This window comes from Gigantopelta aegis, unplaced genomic scaffold, assembly GCF_016097555.1.
Source record: "Gigantopelta aegis isolate Gae_Host unplaced genomic scaffold, Gae_host_genome ctg1716_pilon_pilon, whole genome shotgun sequence".
In the NCBI taxonomy this organism is placed as follows: Eukaryota; Metazoa; Mollusca; class Gastropoda; order Neomphalida; family Peltospiridae; genus Gigantopelta; species Gigantopelta aegis.
The window spans coordinates 55,667-79,549 of NW_024532777.1; the positions used below are offsets into that span (position 1 = coordinate 55,667).

At 34.2% G+C, this 23,883-nt stretch overlaps 2 protein-coding genes across 2 annotated transcripts; both read right to left on the minus strand.

The window, feature by feature from the left end:
* Window positions 1-310: 310 nt before the first annotated feature.
* LOC121391094 (ankyrin-3-like) lies at window positions 311-15,913 on the minus strand. The gene is given in 8 exon segments (XM_041522841.1): window positions 311-425; window positions 427-554; window positions 2,615-2,811; window positions 8,744-8,924; window positions 9,197-9,466; window positions 9,589-9,762; window positions 15,167-15,385; window positions 15,758-15,913. Coding segments are annotated over 8 exon segments (1,440 nt in total).
* Window positions 15,914-17,654: 1,741 nt separating this feature from the next.
* LOC121391095 (ankyrin repeat domain-containing protein 29-like) lies at window positions 17,655-22,806 on the minus strand. The gene is given in 5 exon segments (XM_041522842.1): window positions 17,655-18,226; window positions 18,619-18,625; window positions 18,628-19,223; window positions 19,534-19,686; window positions 22,638-22,806. Coding segments are annotated over 5 exon segments (1,497 nt in total).
* Window positions 22,807-23,883: the final 1,077 nt, after the last annotated feature.

The following is a 23,883-nucleotide window of genomic DNA, read 5'->3' on the forward strand; positions in this document are numbered from 1 at the left end:
AAATATGTCCACATGATGAAGCTATCATGAGTGGAGTAAGACCAAGTACAGTGGAGTATCTGTGATTATCTAATGTTTTCATTATAACTTCACCTAAATCTCCATTGACACATGAGTCTAGTAGTTCTCTTTTGATCATTATTGAGGTGTGGAAGTTTGTTTGTGAGCAAAGTAAGTAGACCAAGATGACCACCATAACATAATAGTACTACTGCATCTTCGATCTCATCAGGAGTGGGTTCACTTTTGTCTACAAGTCAATTTAACAATGTCTCTGTTTACCAGTAATAAACTGCTAAAATAAGTGCTGTTATTTCAAACCTTTAATATATGCTACTATATGAGGATCTGCTTTTGATTGTAGCAAGAATTCAACTACTTCAAGATGTTTGTTCATAATAGCTCCCATTAGGGCAGTAAATCCTTTTTGTTTTGATGTTAACATCTGTATTCTCTTTGAGTAGTAGTTCAACAACCTGTGTATGACCTTTTAGACTAGCTATCATTAGCGCAGTCTCTCCTTCTTCATTCTGACTATTTAACATCTGCATTCTCTTTGAGTAGTAGTTCAACAACCTGTGTATGACCATCTTCACTAGCTAACATTAGTGCGGTCCATCCTTTTTTCAGCGACTTTGTTAACATCCACATCTCTTTGAGTAGTAGTTCAACAATCTGTATATCACCATTTTCACTAGCTGCTATTAGGGCAGTTGCCCCATCTTCCTTCTGAATATTAACATCTGCATTCTCTTGAGTATTAGTTCAACAACTTGGTTATAACCATTTTTGACTAGCTATCATTAGGGCGGTCCATCCTTTTTCAGTGTTTTTATTAACATCTACATTCTCTTTGAGTAATAGTTCAACAACTGTGTATGACATTTTGACAAGCTAGCATTAGGGCAGTCACCTCCATCTTCATTCTGAATGTAACATCTGCATTCTTTTTGATTAATAGTTCAGTAACAAATACTTGACCCTTTTACTAGCTATCATTAGGGCAGTATCTCCATCTTTGTCTTGAGTATTAACATTTTCAATCTTTTCCAGTAGTAGTTCAGCAATCTGGGTATGACCACTGTCAACAGCTAATATCAAGGCATTTGCTCCATTTGTAGCCTGTACATTAATATCTATGTTTTCTTGAAGTAGTAGTTCAATGACTTGGTATGACCACATTGACTAGCTATCATTAGGGTGGTCCATCCTTCTTTAGCAATTTTGTTAACGTCTGCATTCTCTTTGATAGTAGTTCAACAACTTGTGTGTGACCATTTTCCACTAGCTAACATTAGAGCAGTCACTCCATCTTCATTTTGAATATTAACATCTGCACATTCTTTTGAGTAGTAGTTTTCAACAATTTGGGTATGACCATTTTTACAAGCTAGCATTAAGGCAGTATCTCCATGTTCATAGTCTGAATACTAACATTCTGGCTTCTTTTTGATTAATAGTTTTCAGTAACCAATATTTGACCCTTTTTACTAGCTATCATTAGGGCAGTATTCCAGCATTTTTGTCTTGAGTATTAACATTTTCATTCTTTTTCAGTAGTAGTTCAGCAATCTGGGTATGACAACGGTCAACAAGCCAACATTAGGGCTTTGTTCCATTTGTAGCCTGTACATTAATATCTATGTTTTCTTGAAGTAGTAGTTCAATGACTTGGGTATGACCAATTTGACTAGCTATCATTAGGGCGGTCCATCCTTCTTTAGCAATTTTGTTAACGTCTGCATTCTCTTTGAATAGTAGTTCAACAATCTTTGTATATGACCATTTCCACTAGCTAACATTAGGGCAGTCATTCCATCTTCATTCTGAATATTAACATCTGCATTCTTTTTGATTATAGTTCAACAACAAATTGTTGACCCTTTCTACTAGCTAACATTAGGCATTATTTCCATCTTTTGTCTTGAGTATTAACATTTGTAGTCTTTTTGAGTATTAGTTCAGCAATCTGGGTATGACCACTGTCAATAGCCAACATCAGGGGCATATGCTCCATCTTCCCTCTGTATATTAACATCTGCATTCTCATTGAGTAGTAGTTCAACAACCTGGGTATGACCATTGTGACTAGCTACCATTATGGCAGTCTCTCCTTCTTTGCTCTGAATATTACATCTACATTCTCTTTGAGTAGTAGTTCAACAACCTGTATATGGACCACCTCCACTAGCTATATATAGGCAGTTGCTCCATGTTTTCATCCTGAATATTAACATCTGTACTCTCTTTGAGTAGTAGTTCAACAACCTGTGTATGACCATTAGATTAGCTAACATTAGGGCAGTTGCTCCAATTTTTTTTTCTTGAATATTAACATCTGCGCTCTCTTTGAGTTAGTAGTTTGACAACCTGTGTATGACCATTTAGACTGGCTACCATTAGGGCAGTCAATCCATCTTCATCTGAATATTAACATCTACATTCTCTTTGAGTAACATTTTAGTAACCTCAATATCACCTATTCTTGCAGCTTCAATAATTGGGATGGTGAATCGGCTACTGAGTTGCTCCTCCTCCTTTTCTTTTCTGTTATATTTAAAACATTAAACTGTTCTAACAATTTACAGATATCTTCTCTTCCTTCTTCTCTTACTTTATCAACAATACTCTGGTCATTAATAAAGACATTAGGTTGAGCACCAGCTTTAAGTAGTTGTTCAATAACTTGAAGTGACTTGTGTCCTGTTATAGCATATACTAGTGGACTGTACCCATCATTGTCTGTACTGTTGACATTAGCTCCACCTTGTAAGAGGACTTCTGCTGTCTCTATATGTCCACAAGATGAGGCTATCATAAGAGGAGTAATACCATTGACTAGTGTACAGTTGATATCAACATTAGAGTCAAAAATATGACTTGTTGTAGAGATGTGATCTCCTTCAGCACATAATACAAAAAGTTGGAATTCCTCTTGTGTAAAATAGTCAAGTAAGAGCATTAATAATCTAATAATAAGTTGAGAGTGTCCATATTGACATGCTATAGTGAGAGATGTTACTACTAAACTTGATTTCTGGTCTCTCTGGCTGTTTATCAAGTAACATTTCCACTATCTCAATGGAGTTTACATATACTGATACAGTGAGAGCTGTGTCATCATTTCTTGTTGTAATAAGTGGATCAGCATTAAATTGAAGTAATAACTTCACAATATCTGAGTGATTATTTCGACATGCTATTATGATAACTGTGTCACCATTATTCCTTTGTATATCAGGATTAGCTCCAGTCTGGAGTAGGTAATTGACTATATTGTAGGAATTTGTATCACATGCTATCATCAATGCAGTATAGCCATTGTTATCTTGAATGTTGGATTAGCTCCAGCTGATACTAGTGTTTGTACAACGTGTTCATGTCCTCCTTTACTACCTAACATTAGTGCTGTACTACCTTCTTCATTTTGATAATTGATATTATCAATAAAATCAAGTAAGAAAACTGAATAGCTTCATCATTACCAAATCTGAAGCATTTTGTAATGTTTGGTTAAAAGAAAAATTGAATTTTCTTCTTTCTCTTTCAAGATAGTTTGATCATCAATAGTCAGTTCAAAGATACCAATGAGTGATGCAAATTCTTTTCTTTAAGTAGCAATTTCCAATATGAAGTCTAATCTTGATCTAGGTACAAGTAGAGTTATATATATTGATCCTTCCTCTATTCGTATATGAGTCATTCTCTGATGAAACATATAGTTAATTAGTTTTTAAAGTTCTCTAATGTCTTCTTTCCCATTCACGATTAAGTTTGATAACCACTTCACATGTAATTGATGTGACTTCTGGATTGGTATCAATGCTTCTATAACTGCATTCTTGAATTTTTCAAGTGTTGTTGATTGCTTAAATTCTTTGAGATGTTGTTTGTAAGTACACATGTCCTTCTGTATCCTCTCATCAATTAGAAAGTCCTCATTGTTAACGATAACTTCTAATACCTCAACATCAAGGTAGCTATAATATGGCCAAAGTTGCTGAAATAGTTTTGGAATATCTGTAGCATCTGTTAATCCTTCTATTTCTATAATATTCTCCAAGATAATCAGAAATATCAATAAGTTCAAGTGTTCCATTATCAATTAGTTTACGTAGGACACTTTTAATATTTTTAACTAAATTTGTATATTCTTTTTGAAGACTTTCTAATTCTTCAGCTACAGGATAATCTGGGGAACTGTCACTTCTTGATTTTTAATCCCTACACAAATGGAAAGTACTAATGAAGCAGAATCTTTTTTCAGCCTAGATTAGCAACTTTAAAGAGGATAACAAAAGCATCAAAAAGTAATCATAATACTATTTTCATTACTAATATACTACTGTTTATGTAGCTATATAAAATCAATTCATAATATATTAGTAATCCAAAATAGTGTTATGTTTACAATTTGGATATGTAATGAAAATGCACTACAGTGCTTAACCTCGCTGCAGTCTTATCCAGAGACTTTCTTTATTATTTTTAGCCTCCTCAAGTGACCTATACTCATAGAACACACAGACAAGAGATATTTTAAGTGATGCGCAAAGATTCTTATTGATAACTCAGCATTTCTCTTCAATGTATCGACAAAGATAACTGTTAGTAAAAACTGTCATAACTTTCCAAGAAGTATTTTTGCAAAAATTCTCACTTTAAAAAGTTGAAAATGTCATAAGCTGTATGCAGGAAGTTTTTATTGAATTCTCGAGTCTTCACTGAAAGCTGTGCTTTTTTTTCAAAGGTTTTCAGACTTTTAAAGCTTTTTGTTCGTTTTAATGCTCCTTTTGGCAGTATTCTTAAGAAGTACAGAATTTTACTACCATCCACTATAGTTTGGTGGATACCAGTGCCGTGTTTGCCGAGTTAAAGCAGTTCAAAGCAGGTCAAGTCATTTGCCCGGATAACAGACATACACACCCATGACAGACTACAGTAACCCTCACTATGCACCCACGCACAGTGAGGTTAACCAGTATAACCATGTATTAGTCATTCAATTTTTACAGTGTAGTTTGTTTTAACTGATACAGTCATTGTTTCATACATGTCTACCAATATAATAAAAAGTGTTAACAACATATACTGTTTTGATTACTGATACTATGGAATTGACAGTTTGTGTAGTTAGATAAATGACATCTGGTCTAGCTATTTATAAAATCATCATGGTTCTAACAATTAGTTCATGAACAGTCAACTCCATTAGTATTAGTAATCAAAACAATCTGGTCTAGCTATTTATAAAATCATCATCAGGTTCTAACAATAGTTTCATGAACAGTCAATTCCATTATGTATTAGTAATCAAAACAATCTGGTCTAGCTATTTATAAAATCATAGTTTTAACAATTATATATCAGTAATCAAAACAACATAATGTTTACTGATTTGTATCTATTGGTAATTTATCTATAATATGGATTAGCTTCAACCATGTGTTCTGGAACATGTGGACTTTATTAATCAATTAATTATTATGTACTCTTGAATAAATAATATCATGAGTTTGTTCAGATAATCTGAGAGTTCAGATTAAAGAAGTCCAGATATATGAGGACTCATTGTAACATGTCTTAACATAATTTTATTATAGTAGTAAAAAGAGAGAACAGCACACATAATTTGTGCTTCATTTAAAAATTCAAGTGCCTGATCATTTTTATAATACTGACCTTGTTGTTTTATATCCTGTTGTATAAGATCATCACATGTAAGATCTAGTGAGATATCACATGTCTCTTTTTAACTTTATCAACCCATTCTTGACATAACTTTTGAGCAGCTAATTTAGTAGGACCTCCTTCACTGGAGAGACATTGTAAAGAAAAGTTGACAATGTTCTTGTAACTTTGAAATGTTGTTTACTAATTTCATTCCACTTTCAAATTCACCAATACATTGTAAACAGTTGGAGAATCTCGGACTGATTCACTTATCAGTCTTTTAGAATACATTGCTGCAGAAACTCGTGATAAACATCTACTTAACTGGCTATGTAAGTCAGCAAATGATTTGTCAATACACTCTTCAACACTTTATGAACTTCATCATTTTCTGTAGCATTGGTATTTGCTATGTTATTAGAAAGATCTACAGAGTTACCACCAGGAAGGCCTTCTATCTTGGTCACTTGTACCTTCTGTCTGTCTTTCTATTTCCCCTTGTTAAAGAAAGAAAGAAGGGACTATCAAGTCAATTCCACTACTTTCTGAGAGTAAAGCTTCATATCTACTATATATTTTACTAATATATTATACTACATTGATAATTATTATAATGAACTATAAATAGTGAATACCTTCATCTTTAATATCTAGTTGTCCTCTCAGTGTAGTAGCTACATCCTTGTCACCACAACTTTCAACAGCTGAGATAAGTTCTTCCCAAGAGGGAGCAGTACCATTTGTAATCCACCATTGTAAACCTTCCTCTAAAGCAAAGTGATAATCTGATCACTGCTGGCCATTGTCTTGAGTCGTCTTCTCTCCTCGAGTGACACACCAAGAAGACTAGTGAGTTCAGTCCATTTAGCTTTAACAACAAAACCACTCTTAACAAGAAGTCGTAGAGCATTGTTTGATGTCAATTCTATTGAAATAAATAAGACGTCAGTTATATAGGTGTATTAATGTTTACTGACCTGTTTTAGGTCCAGGATTAAGTTCAATATCTCCTGATAACATGAGGAGAAGTAGGAGAAATAAAACTAGAAGAATATCAAGTACCACCACCCTCATCTCCTAATGTCAATAGTAACTTTATCCATCCAGGGGTATCAGTGGTAGAAGGAGTCTTTTTAGTAGTATATGGTATATGATGACAATACCATAACCCAATACTAGCTCTCCATTGACACGTATCAATCATTATGAGCTACAAACAATCTCTAGACAACTATTGTATAACTGGGAGTGGTGACTCCCACGCATTATTACTTTGTCCTGGAATAAAAATCAATTCTGTAATGGAGCTATTGCAGTAAACAGTAATTAGCTAAACTAACACAACAGTACCTTTTTCTTTCACTGCCACAAGTTTCTAGAGTCCCAAGAGTATTTCAGCAAAACTCTCCATTGAATTTTGCCATAATTTTATAATTTAATAATATAAACAAAAAATGTATAAATAACATGATAATCAATAGAAATGAACTTGATTCTTTAAGTAGTGTATGAACGTCTGCTTCAAATGTGTTCACTTCACACTGCAAGGTATAAAACTTGTAAGCATTTTTGAACAGATTACTTGAAATTGAAATATATACACATGAAGACAATTATGAGGACTGAGTGTTTTCTCCTAAGTATTTATATCAGTTAGATCACAATCTGTCTGTCCACTTATTATGGTCTAAATGATTTTGGACATAGAGTGTAGAGACAAAGATTTAACTAACATATATACTCCAGATGTATGCTATCTAGTTCATAACCTCATAATCAGGTATTTGATAAAGGAAAAGAATACCAAGATATGAGACTATCAAGTTCAAAGAAACTATCTATTATAATATTAATAATATGATATAAAACATAAGGAGAAAGTTAAAATTGATACCACCTGCTAACAACTGAGCCTTCTTTTTTTACTATAATAGAAATATATGTAATGATTATCAATTAATATAAATCTGTTACGACTATTTTACTGTAATAATTGTAGTAACATTGATGTCATTATGATGTCATGATCTATATTATAAGTATTATGTCTCAATTAGTGGATCCAGAAGGTTGTCTAAATATGTACAAAATATCTTGAACCACAAATACAATATACTAGTCTTAAATTTATACATTTATAATATAAAAAGTAATTAATTAAAGTTTCCAAGAAAGTTAATAGAATAAAAAATATTGTAGTAATTAAACACACTATAGGACTACCTATTAAACTGTATTACTAAATACTTTGCCCCAAAAGTGATCATAATCTCTCATACTATCTTTCTATAATAATAACTAACTAATAACTGACACTATTGGTACTGTCTCTTAACACAAGTCAGCCATGACACACCTCCCTTTCCTATTTAAAAAAGACTGCAAACAAGTAAAAAAAAATCAGATTTAGATAAAGTGTTTGATTAGCTTTATAGAAGAAAAAACAATACAAATAAGATAGATGATAATAGAAACATCATCTCCGCATAACAATACAATGATTACTCAAAAGGGACTAAAACAAGTACATAAAAATGTTAACAAAAAAAAAAATACACAACATGACAACATGTTAACATATAATAGGAGTAAGATAGTCTTCATGAGGTATTTCATTGTTGTCATGTTTTACAACAAAACTTTTTTTGAATGTTTTACAACTTTAAATGTACAAGTAGGATTTGAGATGTGCAAAATAAATGAATTAAATATCGACTTGAAATTTGGCATTCTTTGTCTCTTCGTCTGTTTCTCTTGTTAGTTTCATTTCTCAATTCACTAGTTGTTAGTGAAGATGTAGGTGTAGTCATTGTTTCACTAGATGTTTGCAATGATGAATTTATAGTATGTTCTGAAGATTGCTTTGTGTTCTGTAAGTGTGATGCTATTTGACCTCCATATTTAATTAATAGTTCAAAAATGGTGTCCTGTTCATTCTCATTAGTGAAATCTAATGGAGTTTCATTGTTAACAATAACATTAACATTGGCACCATTTTCTAAGAGCATCCCTACTATTGTGGATTGTCCACCAAATATTGCAAAGAACAAAGGAGTGAACCCATAATAACTTTCTTGTTTATTGATATCAGCTCCAGCTTGTATGAGAGCATCCACTATATCAACATGTCCACATGATGAAGCTACCATAAGTGGAGTAAGACCAAGTACCAGTGGAGTATCTGGACTATCTAATGTCTTCATTATGACTGCACCTAAATCTCCTTTAACACATGAGTCTAATAATCCTCTCTGGTCATTAGTGTGGTGTGGAAGTTTGTTTGAAAGAAAATTAATTAGAGCAGGATCACCATGCCAACATGATTGCACTACTGCTTTTTCAATTTCATTAGTAGTCAGTTCACTTTCATCTATGAGCACTTCAACAATTTCTCTGTTACCAATAAAGCTGATAAAAGAAATGCTGTCATTTCAATCCCTTCAATATATGTTACTATATGAGGATCTGCTTTTGATTGTAGCAAGCATTTAACTACTTCAAGATGCTCATTCCCAATAGCTACCATTAGGGCAGTAACTCCTTTTTTGTTCTGAATGTTAACATCTGCATGCTCTTTGAGTAGTAGTTCGACAACCTGTGTATGACCATCACTACTAGCTAGCATTAGAGCAGTCCATCCTTTTTTGGTTTGAATGTTAACATCTGCATTCCCTTTGAGTAGTAGTTCAACAATCTGTATATGACCATTTTCACTAGCTGCCACTAGGGCAGTCGCTCCATCTTCCTTCTGAATATTAACATCTGCATTGTCTTTGAGTAGTAGTTCAACAATCTTTGTATAACCATTTAGACTAGCTACCATTAGGGCAGTCACTCCATCTTTATCCAGAATATAACATCTGCATTCTCTTTGAGTAGTAGTTCAACAACCCGTGTATGGCCATTTTTACTTGCTAGCATTAGAGCAGTCCGTCCATCTTCTTTCTGAGCATTAACATCAGCATTCTCTTTGAGTAGTAATTTAACAACCTGTGTATGACCAATATAACTAGCTAACATTAGGGGAGTCCCTCCTTCTTCTTTCTGAGTATTAACATCTGCATTTTCTTTGAGTAGTAGTTCAACAATCTGTGTATGACCATTTACACTAGCTATCATTAGGGGGTCCATCCTTTTTCAGTGTTTTTATTAACATCTACATTCTCTTTGAGTAATAGTTCAACAATCTGTGAATGACCATTTTGACTAGCTGCCATTAGTGCAGTGTATCCATCTTCCTTCTGAATGTTAACGTCTGCATTCTCTTTGAGTAGTAGTTCAACAACCTGTGTATGACCATTTTGACTGGCTAGCATTAGTGCAGTGTATCCATCTTCCTTCTGAATATTAACGTCTGCATTCTCTTTGAATAATAATTCAACAACTTGGGTATGACCTTTTTGACTAGCTATCATTAGGGCGGTCCATCCTTTTTCAGTGTTTTTATTAACATCTACATTCTCTTTGAGTAATAGTTCAACAATCTGTGAATGACCATTTTGACTAGCTGCCATTAGTGCAGTGTATCCATCTTTCTTCTGAATATTAACGTCTGCATTCTCTTTGAGTAGTAGTTCAACAACCTGTGTATGACCATTTTGACTAGCTGCCATTAGTGCAGTGTATCCATCTTTCTTCTGAATGTTAACGTCTGCATTCTCTTTGAGTAGTAGTTCAACAACCTGTGTATGACCATTTTGACTGGCTAGCATTAGTGCAGTGTATCCATCTTCCTTCTGAATATTAACATCTGCATTCTCTTTGAGTAGTATTTCAACAACTTGTATATGATCATTTTTACTAGCTAGCATTAGGGCGCTATATCCAATTTTGTCTTGAGTATTAAAATTTTCAGTCTTTTTTAGTAGTAGTTCAGCAATCTGGGTATGACCTTGGTCAACAGCCAACATTAGGGCATTTGCTCCATTTGTAGCCTGTACATTAACATCTGTGTTTTCTTGAAGTAGTAGTTCAACAACTTGGGTATGACCTTTTTGACTAGCTATCATTAGGGCGGTCCATCCTTTTTCAGTGTTTTTATTAACATCTACATTCTCTTTGAGTAATAGTTCAACAATCTGTGAATGACCATTTTGACTAGCTGCCATTAGTGCAGTGTATCCATCTTTCTTCTGAATGTTAACGTCTGCATTCTCTTTGAGTAGTAGTTCAACAATCTGTGAATGACCATTTTGACTGGCTAGCATTAGTGCAGTGTATCCATCTTTCTTCTGAATGTTAACGTCTGCATTCTCTTTGAGTAGTAGTTCAACAACCTGTGTATGACCATTTGACTGGCTAGCATTAGTGCAGTGTATCCATCTTCTTTCTGAATATTAACATCTGCATTCTCTTTGAGTAGTATTTCAACAACTTGGTTATGACCATTTGACTAGCTGCCATTAGTGCAGTGTATCCATCTTTCTTCTGAATGTTAACGTCTGCATTCTCTTTTAGTAGTATTTCAGCAACTTGTATATGATCATTTCTACTAGCTAGCATTAGGGCACTATATCCAATTTTGTCTTGAGTATTAACGTTTTCAGTCTTTTTTAGTAGTAGTTCAGCAATCTGGTATGACCTTGGTCAACAGCCAACATTAGGGCATTTGCCCCATTTGTAGCCTGTACATTAACATCTGTGTTTTCTAGAAGTAGTAGTTCAACAACTTGAGTATGACCTTTTTGACTAGCTATCATTAGGGCAGTCCATCCTTTTTCAGTGTTTTTATTAACATCTACATTCTCTTTGAGTAATAGTTCAACAATCTGTGAATGACCATTTTGACTAGCTGCCATTAGTGCAGTGTATCCATCTTCCTTCTGAATGTTAACGTCTGCATTCTCTTTGAGTAGTAGTTCAACAACCTGTGTATGACCATTTTGACTGGCTAGCATTAGTGCAGTGTATCCATCTTCCTTCTGAATATTAACGTCTGCATTCTCTTTGAATAATAATTCAACAACTTGGGTATGACCATTTAGACTAGCTATCATTAGGGCGGTCCATCCTTTTTCAGTGTTTTTATTAACATCTACATTCTCTTTGAGTAATAGTTCAACAATCTGTGAATGACCATTTTGACTAGATGCCATTAGTGCAGTGTATCCATCTTTCTTCTGAATGTTAACGTCTGCATTCTCTTTGAGTAGTAGTTCAACAACCTGTGTATGACCATTTTGACTGGCTAGCATTAGTGCAGTGTATCCATCTTTCTTCTGAATGTTAACGTCTGCATTCTCTTTGAGTAGTATTTCAACAACTTGTATATGATCATTTTTACTAGCTAGCATTAGGGCACTATATCCATTTTTGTCTTGAGTATTAACATTTTCAGTCTTTTTTAGTAGTAGTTCAGCAATCTGGGTATGACCTTGTTCAACAGCAAACATTAGGGCAATTGCTCCATTTGTAGCCTGTACATTAACATCTGTGTTTTCTTGAAGTAGTAGTTCAACAACTTGGGTATGACCTTTTTGACTAGCTATCATTAGGGCGGTCCATCCTTTTTCAGTGTTTTTATTAACATCTACATTCTCTTTGAGTAATAGTTCAACAATCTGTGAATGACCATTTTGACTAGCTGCCATTAGTGCAGTGTATCCATCTTCCTTCTGAATGTTAACGTCTGCATTCTCTTTGAGTAGTAGTTCAACAACCTGTGTATGACCATTTTGACTGGCTAGCATTAGTGCAGTGTATCCATCTTCCTTCTGAATATTAACGTCTGCATTCTCTTTGAATAATAATTCAACAACTTGGGTATGACCATTTAGACTAGCTATCATTAGGGCGGTCCATCCTTTTTCAGTGTTTTTATTAACATCTACATTCTCTTTGAGTAATAGTTCAACAATCTGTGAATGACCATTTTGACTAGATGCCATTAGTGCAGTGTATCCATCTTTCTTCTGAATGTTAACGTCTGCATTCTCTTTGAGTAGTAGTTCAACAACCTGTGTATGACCATTTTGACTGGCTAGCATTAGTGCAGTGTATCCATCTTCCTTCTGAATATTAACATCTGCATTCTCTTTGAGTAGTATTTCAACAACTTGTATATGATCATTTTTACTAGCTAGCATTAGGGCGCTATATCCAATTTTGTCTTGAGTATTAACATTTTCAGTCTTTTTTAGTAGTAGTTCAGCAATCTGGTATGACCTTGGTCAACAGCCAACATTAGGGCATTTGCTCCATTTGTAGCCTGTACATTAACATCTGTGTTTTCTTGAAGTAGTAGTTCAACAACTTGGGTATGACCTTTTTGACTAGCTATCATTAGGGCAGTCCATCCTTTTTCAGTGTTTTTATTAACATCTACATTCTCTTTGAGTAATAGTTCAACAACCTGTGAATGACCATTTTGACTAGCTGCCATTAGTGCAGTGTATCCATCTTCTTTCTGAATATTAACATCTGCATTCTCTTTGAGTAGTAGTTCAACAACCTGTGTATGACCATTTTGACTGGCTAGCATTAGTGCAGTGTATCCATCTTCTTTCTGAATATTAACATCTGCATTCTCTTTGAGTAGTATTTCAACAACTTGGTTATGACCATTTTGACTAGCTGCCATTAGTGCAGTGTATCCATCTTTCTTCTGAATGTTAACATCTGCATTCTCTTTTAGTAGTATTTCAGCAACTTGTATATGATCATTTTCACTAGCTAGCATTAGGGCACTATATCCAATTTTGTCTTGAGTATTAACATTTTCAGTCTTTTTTAGTAGTAGTTCAGCAATCTGGGTATGACCTTGGTCAACAGCCACATTAGGGCATTTGCCCCATTTGTAGCCTGTACATTAACATCTGTGTTTTCTTGAAGTAGTAGTTCAACAACTTGGGTATGACCTTTTTGACTAGCTATCATTAGGGCAGTCCATCCTTTTTCAGTGTTTTATTAACATCTACATTCTCTTTGAGTAATAGTTCAACAATCTGTGAATGACCATTTTGACTAGCTGCCATTAGTGCAGTGTATCCATCTTTCTTCTGAATGTTAACGTCTGCATTCTCTTTGAGTAGTAGTTCAACAACCTGTGTATGACCATTTTGACTGGCTAGCATTAGTGCAGTGTATCCATCTTCCTTCTGAATATTAACGTCTGCATTCTCTTTGAATAATAATTCAACAACTTGGGTATGACCTTTTTGACTAGCTATCATTAGGCAGTCCATCCTTTTTCAGTGTTTTTATTAACATCTACATTCTCTTTGAGTAATAGTTCAACAATCTGTGAATGACCATTTTGACTAGATGCCATTAGTGCAGTGTATCCATCTTTCTTCTGAATGTTAACGTCTGCATTCTCTTTGAGTAGTAGTTCAACAACCTGTGTATGACCATTTTGACTGGCTAGCATTAGTGCAGTGTATCCATCTTTCTTCTGAATGTTAACATCTGCATTCTCTTTGAGTAGTATTTCAACAACTTGTATATGATCATTTTTACTAGCTAGCATTAGGGCACTATATCCATTTTTGTCTGAGTATTAACATTTTCAGTCTTTTTAGTAGTAGTTCAGCAATCTGGGTATGACCTTGTTCAACAGCAAACATTAGGGCAATTGCTCCATTTGTAGCCTGTACATTAACATCTGTGTTTTCTTGAAGTAGTAGTTCAACAACTTGGGTATGACCTTTTTGACTAGCTATCATTAGGGCGGTCCATCCTTTTTCAGTGTTTTTATTAACATCTACATTCTCTTTGAGTAATAGTTCAACAATCTGTGAATGACCATTTTGACTAGCTGCCATTAGTGCAGTGTATCCATCTTTCTTCTGAATGTTAACATCTGCATTCTCTTTGAGTAGTAGTTCAACAACCTGTGTATGACCATTTTGACTGGCTAGCATTAGTGCAGTGTATCCATCTTTCTTCTGAATGTTAACGTCTGCATTCTCTTTGAGTAGTATTTCAACAACTTGTATATGATCATTTTACTAGCTAGCATTAGGGCACTATATCCATTTTTGTCTTGAGTATTAACATTTCAGTCTTTTTTAGTAGTAGTTCAGCAATCTGGTATGACCTTGTTCAACAGCAAACATTAGGGCAATTGCTCCATTTGTAGCCTGTACATTAACATCTGTGTTTTCTTGAAGTAGTAGTTCAACAACTTGGGTATGACCTTTTTGACTAGCTATCATTAGGGCGGTCCATCCTTTTTCAGTGTTTTTATTAACATCTACATTCTCTTTGAGTAATAGTTCAACAATCTGTGAATGACCATTTTGACTAGCTGCCATTAGTGCAGTGTATCCATCTTCCTTCTGAATGTTAACGTCTGCATTCTCTTTGAGTAGTAGTTCAACAACCTGTGTATGACCATTTGACTGGCTAGCATTAGTGCAGTGTATCCATCTTCCTTCTGAATATTAACGTCTGCATTCTCTTTGAATAATAATTCAACAACTTGGGTATGACCATTTAGACTAGCTATCATTAGGGCGGTCCATCCTTTTTCAGTGTTTTTATTAACATCTACATTCTCTTTGAGTAATAGTTCAACAATCTGTGAATGACCATTTTGACTAGATGCCATTAGTGCAGTGTATCCATCTTTCTTCTGAATGTTAACGTCTGCATTCTCTTTGAGTAGTAGTTCAACAACCTGTGTATGACCATTTTGACTGGCTAGCATTAGTGCAGTGTATCCATCTTTCTTCTGAATGTTAACGTCTGCATTCTCTTTGAGTAGTAGTTCAACAACCTGTGTATGACCATTTTGACTGGCTAGCATTAGTGCAGTGTATCCATCTTTCTTCTGAATGTTAACGTCTGCATTCTCTTTGAGTAGTATTTCAACAACTTGTATATGATCATTTTTACTAGCTAGCATTAGGGCACTATATCCAATTTTGTCTTGAGTATTAACATTTTCAGTCTTTTTTAGTAGTAGTTCAGCAATCTGGTATGACTTGGTCAACAGCCAACATTAGGGCATTTGCCCCATTTGTAGCCTGTACATTAACATCTGTGTTTTCTTGAAGTAGTAGTTCAACAACTTGGGTATGACCTTTTTGACTAGCTATCATTAGGCAGTCCATCCTTTTTCAGTGTTTTTATTAACATCTACATTCTCTTTGAGTAATAGTTCAACAATCTGTGAATGACCATTTTGACTAGCTGCCATTAGTGCAGTGTATCCATCTTTCTTCTGAATGTTAACGTCTGCATTCTCTTTGAGTAGTAGTTCAACAACCTGTGTATGACCATTTTGACTGGCTAGCATTAGTGCAGTGTATCATCTTCCTTCTGAATATTAACGTCTGCATTCTCTTTGAATAATAATTCAACAACTTGGGTATGACCTTTTTGACTAGCTATCATTAGGGCAGTCCATCCTTTTTCAGTGTTTTTATTAACATCTACATTCTCTTTGAGTAATAGTTCAACAATCTGTGAATGACCATTTTGACTAGATGCCATTAGTGCAGTGTATCCATCTTTCTTCTGAATGTTAACGTCTGCATTCTCTTTGAGTAGTAGTTCAACAACCTGTGTATGACCATTTTGACTGGCTAGCATTAGTGCAGTGTATCCATCTTTCTTCTGAATGTTAACATCTGCATTCTCTTTGAGTAGTATTTCAACAACTTGTATATGATCATTTTTACTAGCTAGCATTAGGGCACTATATCCATTTTTGTCTTGAGTATAACATTTTCAGTCTTTTTTAGTAGTAGTTCAGCAATCTGGGTATGACCTTGTTCAACAGCAAACATTAGGGCAATTGCTCCATTTGTAGCCTGTACATTAACATCTGTGTTTTCTTGAAGTAGTAGTTCAACAACTTGGGTATGACCTTTTTGACTAGCTATCATTAGGGCGGTCCATCCTTTTTCAGTGTTTTTATTAACATCTACATTCTCTTTGAGTAATAGTTCAACAATCTGTGAATGACCATTTTGACTAGCTGCCATTAGTGCAGTGTATCCATCTTTCTTCTGAATGTTAACATCTGCATTCTCTTGAGTAGTAGTTCAACAACCTGTGTATGACCATTTTGACTGGCTAGCATTAGTGCAGTGTATCCATCTTTCTTCTGAATGTTAACGTCTGCATTCTCTTTGAGTAGTATTTCAACAACTTGTATATGATCATTTTTACTAGCTAGCATTAGGGCACTATATCCATTTTTGTCTTGAGTATTAACATTTTCAGTCTTTTTTTAGTAGTAGTTCAGCAATCTGGGTATGACCTTGTTCAACAGCAAACATTAGGGCAATTGCTCCATTTGTAGCCTGTACATTAACATCTGTGTTTTCTTGAAGTAGTAGTTCAACAACTTGGGTATGACCTTTTTGACTAGCTATCATTAGGGCGGTCCATCCTTTTTCAGTGTTTTTATTAACATCTACATTCTCTTTGAGTAATAGTTCAACAATCTGTGAATGACCATTTTGACTAGCTGCCATTATGCAGTGTATCCATCTTCCTTCTGAATGTTAACGTCTGCATTCTCTTTGAGTAGTAGTTCAACAACCTGTGTATGACCATTTTGACTGGCTAGCATTAGTGCAGTGTATCCATCTTCCTTCTGAATATTAACGTCTGCATTCTCTTTGAATAATAATTCAACAACTTGGGTATGACCATTTAGACTAGCTATCATTAGGGCGGTCCATCCTTTTTCAGTGTTTTTATTAACATCTACATTCTCTTTGAGTAATAGTTCAACAATCTGTGAATGACCATTTTGACTAGATGCCATTAGTGCAGTGTATCCATCTTTCTTCTGAATGTTAACGTCTGCATTCTCTTTGAGTAGTAGTTCAACAACCTGTGTATGACCATTTTGACTGGCTAGCATTAGTGCAGTGTATCCATCTTTCTTCTGAATGTTAACGTCTGCATTCTCTTTGAGTAGTAGTTCAACAACCTGTGTATGACCATTTTGACTGGCTAGCATTAGTGCAGTGTATCCATCTTTCTTCTGAATGTTAACGTCTGCATTCTCTTTGAGTAGTATTTCAACACACTTGTATATGATCATTTTTACTAGCTAGCATTAGGGCACTATATCCATTTTTGTCTTGAGTATTAACATTTTCAGTCTTTTTTAGTAGTAGTTCAGCAATCTGGGTATGACCTTGTTCAACAGCAAACATTAGGGCATTTGCTCCATTTGTAGCCTGTACATTAACATCTGTGTTTTCTTGAAGTAGTAGTTCAACAACTTGGGTATGACCAAATTGACTAGCTAACATTAGTGCAGTCCATCCTTTTTCAGCGACTTTGTTAACATCCACATTCTCTTTGAGTAGTAGTTCAACAACTTGTGTATGACCATTTCTACTAGCTAACATTAGAGCAGTCTCTCCATCTTCCTTCTGAATATTAACATCTGCATTCTCTTTGAGTAGTAGTTCAACAACTTGGTTATGACCATTTCGACTAGCTCTCATTAAGGCAGTCACTCCTTCTTTGCTCTGAATATTAACATCTGCATTCTCTTTGAGTAGTAGTTCAACAACCTGTGAATGACCATTTTGACTAGCTAGCATTAAGGCAGTTGCTCCATCTTCCTTCTGAATATTAACATCTGCATTCTCTTGAGTAGTAGTTCAACAACCTGTGAATGACCATTTTGACTAGCTAGCGTTAAGGCAGTCGCTCCATCTTCCTTCTGAATTTTAACATCTGCATTCTTTTTGATCAATAGTTCAACAACAAATAGTTGACCCTTTTTACTAGCTAGTATTAGGGCAGTATTTCCATTTTTGTCTTGAATGTTAACATTTTCAGTCTTTTTCAGTAGTAGTTCAGCAATCTGGATATGACCTTGGTCAACAGCAAACATTAGGGCATTTGCTCCATTTGTAGCCTGTACACTAACATCTGTGTTTTCTTGAAGTAGTAGTTCAACAACTTGGGTATGACCTTTTTGACTAGCTATCATTAGAGCGTTCCATCCTTTTCAGCGACTTTGTTAACATCCACATTCTCTTTGAGTAGTAGTTCAACAATTTGTGTGTGACCATTTTGACTAGCTAGCATTAAGGCAGTCGCTCCATCTTCCTTCACAATATTAACATCTGCATTCTCTTTGAGTAGTAGTTCAACAACCTGTGAATGACCATTTTGACTAGCTAGCATTAAGGCAGTCGCTCCATCTTCCTTCTGAATGTTAACATCTGCATTTTTTTTTATCAATAGTTCAACAACAAATAGTTGACCCTTTTTACTAGCTAGTATTAGGGCAGTATTTCCATTTTTGTCTTGAATGTTAACATTTTCAGTCTTTTTCAGTAGTAGTTCAGCAATCTGGATATGACCTTGGTCAACAGCAAACATTAGGGCATTTGCTCCATTTGTAGCCTGTACACTAACATCTGTGTTTTCTTGAAGTAGTAGTTCAACAACTTGGGTATGACCTTTTTGACTAGCTATCATTAGAGCGTTCCATCCTTTTTCAGTGTTTCTATTAACATCTGCATTCTTTTTGAGTAATAGTTCAACAACCTGTGAATGACCATTTTGACTAGCTAGTATTAGAGCAGTCCATCCTTCTTTATCCTGATCATTAACATCTGCATTCTCTTTGAGTAGTAATTTAACATCCTCATATTACCTATTTTTGCAGCTTCAATAATAGAGATGGCCAATCCGCTACTAAGATGTAACTGTTGCTCCTCCTCCTTTCTTTTTGTCTTATATTTAAAACATTAAACTGTTCTAACAATTTACAGATATCTTCTCTTCCTTCTTTTCTTACTTTATCAACAATACTCTGGTCATTAATAAAGACATTAGGTTGTGCACCAGCTTTAAGTAGTTGTTCTATAACTTGAAGTGATTTGTGTCCTGTTATAGCATATACTAGTGAACTGTACCCATCATTGTCTGTACTGTTGATCTTAGCTCCACCTTGTAAGAGGACTTCTACTGTCTCTATATGTCCACAAGATGAGGCTATCATAAGAGGAGTGATATCATTGACTAGTGTACAGTTGATATCAACAGTAGAGTCAAAAATATGACTTGTTGTAGAAATGTGATCTCCTTCAGCACATAATACGAAAAGTTGGAATTCTCTTGTGTAAATAGTCTAGTAAATGGACTAATAAACTTATAATAAGTTGAGAGTGTCCATATTGACATGCTGTAGTAAGAGCTGTTACTACTAAACGTGATTTCTGGCTCTCTACATCACCTCCTAATTGGAGGAGGAACTTCACAGCTTCATTATGACCAGCTTTCGCTGCTTCCAGAAGAGCTGACTCAAAAGTGAAGTTATATTCTCGTCATCTTTGAGGATGAGTTCACCATTAATTGTTAGACCAAAGATACCAATGAGATGCATAAACTGTAACTTGCCTTGAGCATGAGCTATGAGGCTATCAGCTTTTGACTTAAGGACAATGTATTTGATGATAACTGAGCCTGTATCAATCTCTATATACTTAAGGATTGATTGATTTGATTTGTGAGGTAGTAATGTCCTATTAATAGATAAAGTCCTCCAATAGTAGCATCATTCCATGGATTAAGTAACATGATTTGAATTGTAGGCATGTTTGATAAATTTATTAGTTGTGGAGAATAGATCTGTCTTAAATTTAGTTTTGAGTTCTTTATTGTAGACGAGTGACGAAAGTGTCTCAGCTTTGAGCATATGTTCTTTAAGTTCATTGACAAGGTTTTTCTTGTCTTCTCCAAAGCATTCATCATTCAGAAACTGTTCACTCATATCAACAATTAATTCACAGTCTATGAAGTCAAAATATGGATGTAGTTTCTTGAAAACCTCATCTAAATCATCATGTCTTTTAGTTCTCCAACCCATTTCATTCTATGTTCAATCCATCTAATAAAGTCCACTAGTACTAGTTGTTGGTGTTGTAGTTTATGATCAAGAGATGATCGAACAGCTACCATTAATACACTGAAGGTTTTGTTTAGATTTTCCAAAGTAGTATTAATTTGTTTTTCTTCCTCTTCACTTTGTAATGTTAGATTTTTTACAACTTTTTGAGAACCCTACATGAAATGATAAATCATTAAGAATTGTAGTGTTTAAAATGGTTTCCTCACTCACTCTACGATTTAACTATAATGCTTTTTCAAATAACTGTTAAAATTAATTTATAGGCTTATTTAACCACATGCTTCTTTTTATCAGTTCTTTCACAGTTTCTAAAGTTGGAAACCATGAACTACTAAACTGATTATTGCAGCCAAATTGTTTTTCTTCTAAACAAGTATCAAGTATTCAGTAATCACTAATCAGTACTGTGTCTTGTACATGCAATGCCTAAATTGACCAATCAGATTGTTCAATTTCAGGTCAATAAATAGTTCAATACACCTCACAGAGATGGTGTGTATGTAAGCTTATATACTCTTTTCTAAGGCTATGGTTTCCATGGTTACAGCAAGCAGCAATTTAGCTAAAATTGCTGCTATATGTTTCTATTCTATACAGATGAGTAAATTTTTTATGACAAACAAATTTTAATCATTGCAATATAGATGACATCAACTGATAATGCTTGAAGCATCTTACTATATAGCTTGCTTCCTTTCCGACACTATAATATATGTCACTGTTAATTGACTAATTCATAGCTCTAGGTTCCATTCATGCTTACAATGAAAAGTTATTTACAATATATATTGTTTTGATTACTAATTACTATAACTACTATAGTTTATATAGTTCAACAAATGTGATCTAGTGACAATGCTGCACTGTAAAAAATAATTGAATAATTTAACTAATATATAGTTATACAGGTTGCATTTACAAAATATAAACATAATACTATTTTGTTTACTAATATATTATGAAATTGATGTTTATATAGCTACATAAACAGTAGTATATTAATAATGAAAACAGTATTATGATTACTTTTTGACAAAAATAATTTTGCAATTGTAACCTATGTAACCAAAAAAATGGTTAAATTAACCAATCAATTTTTACAGTGTGGGTATATATGTGTAGTATGAATTCCATAGTAACTGTACTGCCCTAGCAGCTTATTCAAAACAAAATCATCATAATTCTAACAATTAGTTTCAGTCAATTCCATCATGTATTAGTGATCAAAACAATATGATGATACTAGTAATTTAGCTAGTGTAGATCAGCTTCAACCATTGTTCTAGAGTACATGGACTTTATTAATTATTAAATACTCATGAATAAATAATATCATGAGCTTATTCAGATAATCTGAGTTTGGGCTGAAGAGGTTAATATGTGAGAATCCATTGTACCACAAACTAACATAATTTATATTATAATATAATGGTATAAAACCAGACAGCACACATTTTGTGCTTCATTCAAAATGCAAGTGTCTGATCATTTTCTATTACTGAACCTTGTTGTTGTATATCCTGTTGTATAAGATCATCACATGTAAGATCTAATGAGATATTACATTTCTTTTAACTTCATCAATCCAGTCTTGACATAACTTTTGAGCAGCTAATTTAATAGGACCACCTTCACTAGAGAGACATTGTAAGAAAAGTTGACAATGTCTTGTAACTTTGAAATACTGTTTAGTAAATTCATTCCACTTTTAAATTCACCAATTACATTGTAAACAGTTTGAGAATCTCGGACTGATTCACTTATCAATCTTTTAGAATACATTGCTGCAGAAATTCGTGGCAAACATCTACTTAAACTGGTTTGTAAGTCAGCAAAATGACTTGTCAGTACACTCTTCAACACTTTATGAACTTCATCATTTTCTGTAGCATTGGTACTTGCTTTGTTACTAGAAAGACCTACAGAGATTACCACAGGAAGGGCTTCTATCTTGGTCACTTGTACCTTCTGTCTGTCTTTCTATTTCCCCTTGTTAAAGAAAGAAAGGACTATCAAGTCATTTCCATCACTTTCTGAGAGTAAAAACTTCAATTTCTACTATATATTTTACTAATATATTACACTACATTGATAATTATTATAATGAACTATACATAGTGAATACCTTCATATTTAATATCTAGTTGTCCTCTCAGTGTAGTAGCTACATCCTTATCACCACAAACTTTCAACAGCTGAGATAAGTTCTTCCCAAGAGGTGCAGTACTGTTTGTAATCCACCATTGTAAACCTTTCTCTAAAGCAAAGTGGTAGTCTTGATCACTGCTGGCCATTGTCTTGAGTCTTCTCCTCTCCTCAAGTGAGACCCAGAAGACTAATGATTTTTAGTCCATTTTTCTTCAATGACAAAACCACTCTTAGAAAGAAGTCTTATAGCATTATTTTTGATGTCAATTCTATTGAAATAAATGAGACATCAGTTATATAGTGTGTTGTAATGTGTTACTGACCTGTTTTAGGTCAGGGTTGAGTTCAATATCACCTGATAAAATGAGGAGAAGGTAAGAGAAATAAAACTAGAGAGAATATCAAGTACCACCACCCTCATCTCCTGATGTCAATAGTAACTTCATCCTCCAGGGGTATCAGTGGTAAAAGGAGTCTTTTTAGCTTTGGTATATGGTATCTGATGACAATACCATAACCCAATGCTAGCTCTCCATTGACTGGTGTCAATCATAATGATCTAGAAACTATTCCTAGCAAATGAGCACTTAGGTTGTCCCTTTACTCTTGTGTTCTATTTCCTGTATATTTAGACCATATGGTTATAATAACTAGTACTGTGAATGTTATTATAAAATATCATGTGACATGTGTCATTGAATGAAAAAATGTTATAATTCTGATCAACTGCTCAACTGTTTTGCTATATATAATTATGATCTAGACCTTTAGTGATTATATGTTAAGACTATAAATTGATCTATCCCAGACATCTTGTACTGTTAAATAATATAATCATAGTCATCTACCTGTCATTGTACATAGAATTGACAGTAGTTACATAGTAAAACATTAAGTTACAACAACAAACATCGAAATCAGATCTTGTTGTTTATATGGTTACTATGGTTACTATATAAGGATTATTGTATTCCATTTGATAGTCAGAAAATTGTTCATTTTAGACTACTTAACAAATACAGTGATGATGTAAACAGATAAGAGTAATAGCTACATTATCTTCACTATGATGTTATAGTAGTGATGTTTTATTTAGACCAGTAAGACTACAGTACGTGTGAGAGAGAAAGTGATTGAAGATCAAACTTCAACTATCAAACAATTAAAAGAGGTAGGTACCTTGTATATCATTGTTAAACTAATTTAACCAATTAATTGATTAA